Genomic DNA, 13,145 nt, shown 5'->3' with positions numbered 1-13,145 from the left:
GGACTGTGGAAAGTGTTGTCAAAGCTACAGAAGACCTAGTAGTCACCCATGTCAGAGCAGGGCATCCCTCGCTCAGGAGACTTCAAAAGAGCAGCTGAGAAGGCATTAGGGAAGATGCAGTGGAGGTTGGTGGCCCCATCCTTTCAGATTCTGAGGCTGGGTGGATGGATGGTAGGGGAAAGACAGAAACAGACCATGTCAAAATCTGGGAAACAAAGACCTGTCAGGATCAGGGACATGGATGTGGCTGGGGTTGAGAAGGGGGAGGAAGTGCTGGGAAAGATGGAGTAAATACGCAGGGTGGGGAACCCGTGTAACTGAGTCCCACAAGGAGAGTTGCCAGATTCTAACCTCTTTACAATTCCTGGAAAAGGTTTGGGGGGAGAGGGCTGAAGCCCCTCCCACATGAGTCATCCAGGAGCATCCCCAAGCCTGTGGGTGGGAAGTCTGATGAGGGAGGAGGTGAGGAACTTCTGCCACACAACTTCTAACAAGCCTCAAGGCCAGTGCCTGATCTGAAACAGCCTGGCACGCTCAACAGACAGCACGATGGAACCTTATCAGAGCTGATTGTGGGAAACCGCTATTTCTGGAGCCCAGTTTTCCTGTGGTTGCAGAACTCAGTCGTTCCCACCCACCTCCAGGCCTGGTTCGAAACAATGTCTTAATGTGGCCCCGTACCCCGTATGCCCAGGTTGTCAGACTTTCTGCTGTTTCTTCACAGCTAGCCCTGTAACTCCAGGTCTTCCCACCGTGACTGTCTTCAGAGGGCAGGCCCTACATTGGATGCTCAGAGACCCTTCTGGGAAGAGATTCTGGAGATATGCAGCTGAGGGTATGACAGGAAGCCCACCAGGTGCCCTAACTACCCCTGAACAGCAGCGGGCCACAGATGCGTTCCAAGAATGAGACTCTGTTAGGGTTCCAGGGAGCCTGAGTGAAGGAAATTAGACAAGACTCAAAAATAAACAAAACCGATTAGTAAAATGCTATAGGAAGGAGGCATACTGCATAGGAATAGTCAGGAGTAGCTGTGGGGTGTCTGTTAAGCATAAGGGACCTCAATTGACTTCTAGACTGAGCCCCCTCCTTTCTACCTCGGTGAAGCTAGCGTGCGAGACTGCAGTTCTCCGAAATCACCACGAGAGGGAGCGCGATCCCCTCCTAGCGCCTTCTCTACCCTCCCACACAGCCTTGCAAGCAAAAGTTTTTCTTAAACTAACAATGCCAGTGTAAGGAGGTGCTCGCGCCTGATTGGATGAGGGAATTTTGCAGGTTTGATTCCTTGATTGGACAGGAGGTGTTAGGGGTGGAGAGAGAGCTGATGGTGGGGGATCCCGCTCCCTCCCCCGTCAGTCTGGCCGGCTCTGTCCTCCCGTAGGCTCCGCTGTAGCTCGCAATGTGACACCAGGACGCAAACGCTCTCGCGCGCTCTCCCAGGCTCGCTCTCCCTCACCCTCTCTCACACACGCACGCACACACCCACCTCTCCCATAAACACACACACACACATGCACACCCACATCCACGCGCGCCCGCACCGCCCCACGCGCGCACACTCCCGCCCACGCCCACGCCGCGCTCCGGGGAGTCCGGTCCCGGCCAGAGCGCGAAAGGACACGGAGAAGCCACCCGCCGGGAGCGCAGCGGCGCCCTGGGACGCGGCGCGTCTCCGCTGGGGCTCGGCCTGGGGGCCGCTGGCCGGCGATGGCCCTGGATTGCCTGCTGCTGTTCCTCCTGGCATCTGCAGTGGCCGCGATGGAAGGTAACGTACCCTTCGCGGAGCAACTTGGTGGCTGCCGGCTGCCAGTTCCTGGGTGCCGCGCGCTTCGCGGGGCTCCTTTGGCTGTTCGGCGTAGCCGGGCATCCTGGTGCCGAAGGGCGAGGATATCCCCGAGTCTGGGCACAGATGGGGCATTGGGCTGGGGCGGAACCCACAGGCATGCCCGGTGCCGACCCTGGGCTCCCACAGCAGGTTCGCACGCAGACTCTCCAGGCTCCTGCGCTCCGGTGCTCTCAGACAGCCCGATCCCCGGACATCTCCGGCTTAGAGAGCCTGGATCCCGCTGCATTGCAGTGCAAGCTTCTTAGCTCTGGGCGAAGCTGGTCTGGGAAGCGACACCTCGGGCCCTTGGGCTCCTAGAGTCGGTACCTTCGGCTCTTTCTATCCCGGGCCTGGATGCGTTGGCTGGCGAGCGGTAGCTTGCTGTCTCTCTTTTCCAGTCTGAGGTTTCCGGACTCTGGGCTCGGCAGGCAAAAGCTGCCTGGGGGAAATCACAGAAGCTTCTACTGGTACCCCAGCAAGTGGCTGCCTAGCGAGAGGGGCCAAATCCATTGGCCGCACCCTGGGGGGGGATCAGTCCTAGAAGCTGCCCGGTTGCAATCTTCCAGGGACAGCAAGAGCGAGGTGGATGTCTTTCTCGCCTTCTTAGCTTTGGAGCAGGGGTGGGCTTGGGTGAGTGCTGGCGGTGCTTAAACTCGGCCGGCGGTTAGTAGAGGCTGCGTGGCTGCGAGCCCACAAGCCAAGACACCATCCCTGCTGGTTCAGCGTGGCTGTGCCTCCCGCTGGTGGCCAGCCAAGCCCGCTCAGCGGACCCCTTACTCGGCGCACCCGGGAGCTCGGGCGCTCAGGGCTCCCGCGAATCCCGTGGGAAATCCCTGCTCGCCTCCCCGCCTCCCGCCCCCTTCCCCGCCCCCAACCTTCCCTGCGGAGCCGCGGCCGCCGCCACCTCCAGGGACGCATCTCAGTAGTGGAGCAGTTAAGAGTTATCTTGAACAGAGCAACTCTGGGGTGAGGCGCCACCGCCACGCCACCCTTGCTGGAAGCTTCACTTCCAGATGGATGCTGTCGCTAGCCAGGTGGACTCCACCCGGACGGACATTCCTCGTGGAAGGGTCGCAGCTCTTCGTTTCCCCGCTGTGTTCCCATCTGAGAGCTTGCTCAGCTGATGGCAGGTTCCAGGGGAAACTGACTTGCTCACTGGAAACTCCAGACCAACCTTGGTCCAGCGTCTCTAACCCTTCTAGAAAGCACTGCCCATTTCCAAGACAAACTGGCGTACCCCCATGCCCCACCCGGTCATAGCAGGGAAGATGTCTTAGCCATGGCAAAGACTATCGCTGCCCAGTCTCTGTGGAGATGGTGAAGCGAGGAAGCAGCAATTACTGTACAGAAAGCCCTCGCTTGTTTCCTGAAGGTGGCTTTTTGTTTGCTTTTGACCTCCTGCTGCCCTGCGAGGCTGCTGGTCTTCCTGGGAGTGTGAGTGTGTGTGTGTGTGTGTGTGTGTGTGTGTGTGTGTGACTGACTTTTGGAATGTGCCGGGTTTAGACTAGCAGAGTGTGGTCAGCACCCCAGCATAGGCTTGAGGTTGATTCATCCGGAGACACGTGCAGAAGCAGTCGGAATAGAAAAGACTAGATACCACCCTCAACAAAGCAGGGTGAGAACAGTCGTAACGTGGGGTTGCTGTAGCCTACAGGACCGGACCGTGAGCTGGGGGTGGCTTCAAGTCTTCAGTCCGGGGCTGGTCTGGTCTGGTCTACTGCTCTTAACACCTCTGAAGGGTCAGGGATTCGGTCTCAGAGAGCCCGAGATTGGCTCTGATGTTCACTTTAGGAAGTGTGCTTTTGATTTCGAGTCTCAGTAGATGAAGGAGGGAACATGTGTATAGGTGAACTAGTTTGCAGAGCGATTCGTGGGAGCAAATCTGGCACTAGGACACACTCCTCCTGAAACACTTGTTTTCCCCCCTGGCTAGCCTCTTGCCTTCCTAGTGGAGCTGTTCATGGGTGCCATTGTGTACAGTCAGTCTGGTGTACAGGGCCATATCACCTAGGCCTGCTGGCAGGGTCTACATCAGAGCTGTGGCCCTTCTCTCAGTGTTGGGGTGGGGGGCTTTACCCCTTGCTTGGCAGGACAGCCTTATTCTGTGAATTGAAAAATCTCTGAAAGGGTTAAAAGAAATACCACATTCAGCAGAATATTAAAGCAGCGTCTTGTCCCTGCTCAGCACGCAGGGGCAGAGCACACCATTCACTCCCTCCTTTTCTAGAATGACAACAGGCAGGTTCATTTTCTCCTCTCCACACACAGAGCCGTCTTCCCGCCTGCCTGGCTGGGCTGGGGCCAGCCTCATTTGGTTTGTGATGAGTACAGAATAATTCTCAGAGGAGTGGATCAATGAGCAGGCAGCAGGGCCCTCCCCAAACTCAGCTCTGGGGGAGGCAGTGTTCTCTGTGGTTTCAGCCACTCTCGTGTGCCTTGTCTTCTTTCCAGGATCTCTGGGGTAGATTTCAGGCAGGCCCTCAGTTTAAGCTGGGGCAGGTACAAAACGGCAGTGTCTGCCTCTCATGGTCCAGATGGGGAGATGTGGGTGAAGGAAGACAGGTCCTTATGTGACCTGTGCCTGGATGGAGGAGAGAAGGTATAAAAGAGAGGAGGGAGGGAGGGAGGGAGGGAGGGAGGGAGGGGAGAGGGGGGAACGGAGGAAGAGAGGAAGGGAGGAAGGGAGGAAGGGAAGAAGGGAGGAAGGGAGGAAGGGAGGGAGGGAGAGAGGGAGGGAGGAAGAGAGGAAGGGAAGAAGGGAGGAAGGGAGGAAGGGAGAGAGGGAGGGAGGAAGGGAAGGAGGGAGGAAGGGAGGAAGGGAGGAAGGGAGGAAGGGAGGGAGGGGAGGGGGAAGGGAGGAAGGGAGGAAGGGAGGAAGGGAGGAAGGGAGGAAGGGAGGAAGGGAGAGGAAATAGCGGGTGTGTTCCTGACTCTACACTACCTGGTCTAACTGAGGGCAGAGGCTGGGAGGGACTTTAATTCACATGCCATCAGACAGGAAGCTGGTTGGTCTTTATGTGGGGAAAACCAGACTGAAGGAGAGCACCTCTTCCCTTCCCTCCTCCTGTCTCTCTTTTAGCCAGTAGGCTCTGTGAGGTGTAAGGAGAACAGGAACAGTGCAGGGGAAAGGGTTGACTTTCAGAGGGGATCAAGATAGATGGTGAAAGCTGCTGTTGTCCTTGGGGCTCTGGGACACAAGGTCTCCCTGTGGACACCTATTTCTCCACACCTTTGTGTTTTTACTCCTCTCAGGACCACGAAGCCAGAGCATGGCCTCTGGCTTTTTTATCTCTAACACTGTCACTTGGAGACTGTCATCCAGACCACCCACCCTCAATATCTTCCCTATCTGGTGGATTTAGGGCCCACCCATTCCAGCCTTAGATGCTGGAACCAGTGGTAGGAACTCTGAGTGCATGCGTTGTACTATGTTAAAGGAAGATAGGACTGCGTTTAAAGAGACACTTGTATAATTTTTAAGTTGAGAAAAAAAAACTACTCTGAGAGAGTTCTGTGGAACATGAAGACTCAAAAAAAAAAAAAGTCATGCTATTGTAGCATGGGAAAGAGGGAGAGACTATTCTGAAACCCCACAGAGGGGACAGCTACTGTGGCCAGGAGTTCTGAGAACTGGAAGCCTGTGTGTGCCTGAGCAGCTTGCTGTGGGCTCTTGGCTCCAAGTTCAGCAAGTGCACTTTCTAGAAGAAAGTTTTGGTTTCCTAGAAGATCCCGATGCTGGTGCCCCCTGGAAACACTGTCAGGAGAATAGGTCCACGTTAGACTGCAGTTCAGTCTGCACTGACTGAGTTGGAAGGACTTGGACATCCACAGTTTTAGCAAAGTCCTTGATGATTGAGGGACAGGCAGCCTAGTACCAGTAGATTTTGGAACTTCTGGGGAGAAGTATTCTGATGCACATACACATGTGTGCTCACATATACACACACACACATGTGTGTGTACACGTGCACACACACACAAATAGCTCTCCATCATTCTTTACAACATATAAACTATCAAGCCCTGTCCCATTTTTCAGACGAGAAGCCAGTCATGCTTAATATTTAATAAATATACCTGTGGTTGAGCCAGAGTTTGAACTCAGGCAGTCGGGATGTAGAGTCTGTGTTCTTACCCACACTTCCTCATTCTGCCTCCAGCATAGGCTTTACCTGTAGCTGGTTGGCCTCCATTCACAGGTGGAAAGAGCCAGCTCTGGTAGTAGCTGTTGGGGGTCTTCACTGACCAGTCGAGCTTCTAGGTATTCATGGTCTTAGAGAAAAGAAATGACTCCACATTGACAATAAAAAGTCACTTCCCACAAAACTCCCCTAGGTTTCTCCCTCCTGCCTCTCCCCCGGACACACCGAGACCGATGTCTCAAAGGAGGTGGCCCAGGCCCTTACCTACCACCACAGGTCTGGAGCACCTTTCACCTGGATGCCGGGAGTCTGCTCCTTGGAGAAGATCCCTCTATTTCGTCCTCTTCTGCACCAGCCACTTAAGGAACCTGAATATTTCTACTAAATTTCCCTGTCTCTGAAGATGGTGGAGAAACAGGGCATTGGATGTCTGCCCTTCTGAGGAAATTACTATAATAATAAAGTAATGCCTTGGGAGAGATTTCATATTTAAAAGAAAAATTTTGCATGCGGAATGCCTCGGCTCTGTCTGCAGATTACATTTCAGTTGCAGCTATAGGTGGAGCCCCTGGGTTGGAGTGTTCAACCACATTCGCACTGAAAGGGGATACTGACTAAGTGGCTGGCTCAGGACATCTGCGCCATCAAAAAAATCCCTGATGTTTTAGGACCCTCATGCTGGCTTGTTGGCCACACCTCTGAAGGTTAAACTGTAAAGGATGAATATCCCAAGGAGACCAAGAGGACAGTGGATGGATGGATCCTTTGTGTCTGGGAATCTACTTTTCATTGGAACCGGTGCACAGGGGTCAGTCAAAGGCACAATCACACTCCCCCTTCCCGTGACTCAGTTTCCTCAATGTTGAGTTACACTCAGAGAGAGGACCATGCAGAGAGAATAGCAGAAACTTGGAGCTGGGTATATTCTAGGCTTAAAATGGTGGGCAAATGGATAATTACAGATAAAGTCCTGTGAGGGGTAAGGTGGCCCCTCCCCTGGGGGTTGATGCTAGCACATAGATCCTCACAGTGGGTTCTCACTGGTATTTGAAGATTCTTTTGAGGGCCTCTCAGGCGTTCAATGTCCAGTTGTCCTAGGTGAACATCAAGAAGGGCCTTGGCCTAGCACTCTTAAGGGGCAGACGATGCTGCAGGAAGGCCCACCGGCTAGTAGCAAGTTTGGGCGTATGTAGGCAGTGCAGGTAGTGTGATAGATCATGGTCCCCACTGGCACCATGTAGAATTGTGTGTCAGGTACCTCTCAGGGACATTAGATGTCTTTGTCTGAGTTCTTTAATGAGTTTTATCTCCACTCCAGCCTAGCAAATGGGTCCTGTGTTACTTTCTGTGATGCGATGACAAAAAACAGTTGGCACAGACAACTCAGAGCAGGGGACATTTATTTGTCTCATGGTTTGGGAGGACTCAGTCCCCTTTAGAGGAAGACTTGTGGAGCAGTCCACAACATGATGGAGGAAGAGAAAGCAGAGAGAGGGAGAACTCTGACACTGGGCTAGCCTCCCTCTCTCCTCTCCCTTCTCTTCTCCTCCCAGTCAGTGCCCTCAGTCCATAGTGCCACCCACGGTCAGGGTGGGTGTCCCCTCAGTTCATATTCTCTGGAGAAACAGACACACTCCACTGTGTCTCACGAATCCCATAGTAGAGCTAATCAAATTACCATTGGTGTTCACTTACCCTCACAGGTACGCTTCATTCTGCCACAGCGTTCAGCTCCAAAAGCGTCTCCCTCACCTGCCTGCCCTCTTACTTTCTAGCAAGTGTGGATGGGGTGTTAACTCCGGAAAGATGCTCCACGCTGAAGATCAGGGGACCTTCACCACACTCTTAATAACCCTGCTGGCAACTAGTGCAACCGGATGACACAACCGCTAAAGGGAGCAAGGGGTGGAGGAGCAGGCTCTGCCTCTCTGTCACCAGTCCAGATGTTTCCCCAGGTTAGGTGAATTCTCTGCAGCTGCAGAGGACACCATTATCAGCTGCTTAAGGAGGCCGCTCATTGAAGGCTCCCCCCAGCATTCCCTATGGCAGAACTGGGCCAACGTGAAAACATCTAGGAAATTTCCTGAGAATTACCAGGACTCATTTCTGCCCACAGACAGCACCTGAGGCCCCGTGTCTCTCATCTCTCCCCTCCTGCTTTCTGGCAGCAAGTGACAAAATGACTGATTTGAATTTAACCTCCTTGCTCTGCTTCTTCACCTCCCAGTGGAGGTGATAATGAGCAGAGAAATGGGCAGAGGTGGGTGGTCAGGAGGGGAGTGGGCAAGCAAGGGGAGAGGGGCCCTAACTCTAGCTTATAGGTTCTCTGCACTGCAAAATCAGGCACTACAGGGTTTGCTTAAGGGGTTGAAGAAGCTCCAGGGAGCATGCAGCAGGTGTGTCTCCTCTGCTGTCTCAACACATGGAACAGAACAAGAGACAAGATTTAGGCAGGGATAGGCTGTCTAGGAACCACCCTGAGACTGCTAGCATCAGAACTGGACTGTGCTTCCCATTCACTCGTGGAAGGTTCACCCCATGCAGGGATGCACACGTCTTTAGTAGCTTGCTGGGCATCTGTTCTGGGATAGAGGTAAGGGAGCTGAGGCCTGTGTGGGCCTTAACTGCCCCGCAGCTAAGATCCAAAATGGTTTGCCAAACTCTCAGCTCAGCACCTTTGCTACTAATCATTGCTTATGGGAGCTTTTACTTCTAGACTATGAACCTTACCCCTTGTCCCACCTGATGCCATTGAAGGTTCCAGTGGCCATTGTTTCTGTGTCTGATCTTGGGTCTCTTACTGTGTGGAGCTGGCTCAACTGTTCTGCAAACTGGAGGGCAACCTCAGGGTGTGTGGTTTCCCATTTGCACACTCCTTCTAAGAGCCTCCCCTTGCTTCTGGGGTCATAGATTGCTTCCTATCACCACATGTCTTCTGGGTCTTGTACTTGTTGGGTTCAGAGCTCAAACATTTGCTTATAGAAGCAATAGAAAGAATCTGTGCCTATCCTCGATGATGACGAAGTTGTCAGGAGTAGTGTATGTTTGTGTGTGTGTGTGTGTGTGTGTGTGTGTGTGTGTGTAAAGGGTAAGGTGGGGAGATCAGGGTACCCCGCAGTTCTAGGTCTCTGTCCCTGGTCTTACCTGCTAGAAACAGGGTTGGAAGCTGATAAGGTGCCCCTGTTTCTTCCCTGAGGCCCTGCCCTACCTGTCTCAGTCTGGGCCCTGCTGTTTCGTGATTGACCAACTACTTCCTTTCTTCTGGCCTGCTGCAGACTGGCCAGCTTCAAAGGAAGACACTGGGCTGAACCTCAGTGCTGGATAAGGGAACTCTTTTGGCTTCTCAGTCTCTGGGCAATGGCTTGCCCTCTGAGGTCCATGGCTGTGGACAGGACCCACCAGGAAGTTGGGCAGTGGTAGCAGACAGTTGGCCTTATCTGAGAGCCACAGCTGGACACTGTGGTTGACTGCCCTTTGCTTTCCCTTGTGCTGCATTTCCCACAGCAGCACAGGACCCTTGCTCTGTCTCTCATTGATGCCAGGAGCATCTGGAGCTGAAAGGTGAGCTAGAGGGGAGGGAAGGGGTCCCATGTGTTCTCACACCCATTTCTGCCCCTGAACTCTGCTTCTGCCCCTGGATGTCTGCTGTGGTCTTCACAGGACTGGAAGCCCCTCTGGGGTGTCTCCACCCCTCTGAGTGCACTACAGAAATAGGGGTGATCAGTAAGCTTGGAGGGAAAGCTTAGTATCACCAGAAAATTCATTAAATTTGGGGGAAATATCGAGAAACCACTACTGAGAATATACTTTGGGTGTGAGGCCATGACTTGGTACGTGGAATCCTCATATTCATACTATGTGTGTGAGTTCCTTGCTGGTTCCCTGGTACTTTCAGGACCCAAGAAAGAACCTTCTCCATCTTTACTCTCCCTTTCCTTATGCCCCACTGTCCGCCAGTACTGTCCTCTCTCTCCGTACAGTCAAACATGGATACACATGTCTGCAGGCCTTGAAAATCTGCTGCTCTTTATTTCCTTAGAGATTGTCTGGACCTGTGTTACCTCTGGGGTTTCAGATGAATTTGTTGAGTTTCACGCTGATCTTTTTCAGCTCCAAGCTAAGTTTGGGCTTCACCCCAGTGGACCCCTCTACTTGTGAGCATTCCTTGCCCGAGGGTCTGATCACAGAATGAAAAGGAATGTTTAAAACTGAATCATGAATATTGTATCCATCTGCTGTGGTCATAAAAGACCATAAAGAGCTAGCGCTCTCTCTCTCTCTCTCTCTCTCTCTCTCTCTCTCTCTCTCTCCTCTTCCCCTCTCCCCTTCTCCCCCTCTCTCCCCCTCTCCCCTTCTCTCCCCCTCTCCCCCTCTCTCCCCCTCTCCCCCTCTCTCTTATCTGAGTTGCCACATTGTCAAAGAAACTCAGGTAGCAGGGGAAATCCCAGGGGTATCCTGGGCACATCCCAGCTCATGTCCAGTCCATGGCCAGTTTCCGATGCTGGACACAAATGAGCCTTCAGGTTTTGAGCCACCACTGTTTTCCCTGAGTGGGAAGGGGCAGGTCTTCTTCAAGAGCTTTGTCTGAACTGCGGATTCAAGAACAAAGTAAATGCCACCATTACTTAAAGACACTGGGCTTGGATTGACCATGTGACAATTGATAACTGGATTTTCCTAGAAACCCTAGAAGAAAAATGGCAGAGAGAATTAGAAAGCCATGCAGGAGAAGGCTGGGGCTGTGGGGGAGATACTGTGTTTTCTTTATGTAATATTTCCCAAACATCTGCTAACCTCCCACCGTGTGCAGAGTTGGGGTGCTGCATCTTCAAGAGTCGGCTGGCTACTGGAGCATAGCTGGTCACTGGGAAGATAAATAACACGGACAGAGATAAAGGGAACAGATGGGATGTGACTGTGAGTGCTGAGAACAGGGTCGGGCAACTTAAGGTTGGAGGCAGGAGGCCTTCTCTCTGTTTGAAGGGCAGCCATAGCAAGCCAGCGTGCTATGAATGAGGGATAAGTTTTGATTTGACTGGAATTCTGTCTGGTCCGACTGAACCAAAATGGAAGATGCTTTACACAGCAGGTGAAGCAGCCTCGTCACAGCAGTATCACCTAAGGGCTGAGCCACTCCCAGATCAGAGGGTCCAGGTTCTGGAAGGGGCAACTCAGTTATGAAATGCAGGGCGAACATTTGCCCCGCTGTCCGTGCTCACCTAGAGCACTTTTGTTGAGTAGCAGTGTGAGAAAGGCTCTACTGAGAACCAAAACCACTGAGATAAAGAACACAGCCTTTCCTTTGAGGCACTCACTAAATAGCAGACTGGTGGGGGAGACAGAGGCTCGGAAACTACAGGCTGCTCTTGAAAGGACATTGGAGGGATGCAGGTGGATGTGTGGATGGTTCCACACCTGTCACTGGGGGATAGGGCCATGCTTCGAACCAGAAAGGGTTGAGGAAGAAGAGTGTGTGTTTGTGTGCGTGTGTGTGTGTATGTGTGTGTGTGTGTGTGTGTGTGTGTGTGTGTGTGAAAGGGAGAGAGACTGCATGTGTGTGTGTGTATGGGTGTAAGAGAGGGAGGGGAAACCTGCATGTGTGGGTGAGATAAAGACCAGCCGAGTGTGTTGGGGGAATGGGTTTTCTTGGAGGAGGGACAGGGCATTGTCAGAGGTGGGGGTGGGTAGAACGAGAGGTCCAGGTGGTTCTCATCCTTTTTCTCATGAAGGTGGACAGCCAGAATTTTCCACCAAAGGCTTTAGGCTTTACCTAGGAGCCATATGTTTTGTTTGTAGTGGCAGATGCTCAACTCAGGCTGGAGAAGAAAACAGACTAGGGACGCCTGTTATTGCTAGCTCATTTGAGATTGAAATCATGACTATTCTCGGGGACAACATGCTGTCTCTGGACCCTTTATTCCTTACGCCTGCCTTTATTCCTTAGTTCCCGTCTGTATCAGCCATGGTCCTGACATAAAATAGACAGTGGTGTTGAAGGGCTGAGTTAGGAAACTCTTTACAGAAATATGGAAAGAGTTAGGGAACCAGTGAGGCTGGGGTTGGAGCCAGATCACAGCAGTGCCAGGTCAGGGTGTACCCCAGGGTTATCAGGACTTGGCCAGAGCTTTCCATGGGGGGAGCTTTCTGAGAAGGGACAGACACAGGTAGGAATGTAGCTGTTGCCCAGACTGCACAGAGTAGGGCTGAGGCTGTCTTCTTTCAAGTCTCTTGCCAGCACCTCATATCAGATAAACTCAACAAGAAGGCAGGAGCTCTATGGGGAGACGTCTCACTTGGTAAAGTGCTTGCGGCACAATTGTAAGGACCTGAGTTCAGATCCCCAGTGCTGTGTGAAAGACAGGTCCTGCTGCACATCTGTATCCCGTGCTGGAGGGATGAAGACAGATGGACCCATGAGTCTTGCTGGCCTGGTCACCTAGCCGATCAGTGAGCTCCAGGTTCACTGAGAGATCCTATCTCAAAGATTAAAGAAGAGAGCTGTTTAGTAAGGCACCCAGTGTTCTCTGGCATACACAGCACACAGGCATGAATGCATGCGTTCCCTGTGACAGAGGACATTGGGATCTGGTTGACTCAGTCCATGGAGGTTGGTCCTCTAAGGCATAGAGAAGTGTAGAGTGGATATGGTGGAGCTAACAGAGAAAAAAATGCAGTCATTCTGTTGACTCCATCCTCTGCCCTGTGTGGTGGTCACATGACTATTGACAGTCTTAAACTCATGGACTCTTGAACTATCAATTGAAATATAAATTCTTAACCTCCTGTCCCCTGAAACACCCTGATTTTTGTCCCTTTGGCCGCCATAAGTCCTGAGCCTCTCAGTGACCCAGGCTTTGCCACAGGAGGATGGACACTATCATTGGCTAGGGTTATGTCACATGACCCAGAGCTAGTTGGGGTGGGGAAATTATCTCCGGTTCACCTCAATTGCTTAGCTCGAGGTACGAAAGGTCAAGTTCCTCACAAAAATGTCAGCATGCAGTTGCTAGTAGAAGCAGGTATGGGTGTAGGACTGGTAGCCATTTACCACACTACTTCTGTGCTCATGGTTGACTGGGTAATGGAGCAGGAACCATCATGTGCACAGGAAGGAAAAGGATGTGCTATGGAGGCCAGGCCAGAAAATGGAGGCTTGGACTCAGATAGCCTCGTTGGAG

General features: G+C 52.5%; 1 protein-coding gene across 1 annotated transcript in view; it reads left to right on the top strand.

Moving 5' to 3' along the window:
* Positions 1–1,439: 1,439 nt before the first annotated feature.
* Positions 1,440–13,145, top strand: part of Ephb1 (Eph receptor B1) — a 436,332-nt gene continuing 424,626 nt past the window's right edge. The window contains 1 exon segment of the mRNA NM_001104528.1: positions 1,440–1,765. Within this exon segment, the coding sequence (NP_001097998.1) occupies positions 1,708–1,765 (58 nt within the window). The 5' untranslated portion in view covers positions 1,440–1,707.

Source organism: Rattus norvegicus, chromosome 8 (assembly GCF_021556685.1).
Source record: "Rattus norvegicus strain SHRSP/BbbUtx chromosome 8, alternate assembly SHRSP_T2T, whole genome shotgun sequence".
Classification (NCBI taxonomy): Eukaryota; Metazoa; Chordata; class Mammalia; order Rodentia; family Muridae; genus Rattus; species Rattus norvegicus.
The sequence above is the reverse complement of the archived record's forward strand: the minus strand, read 5'-3'. Positions and strand labels throughout refer to the sequence as shown.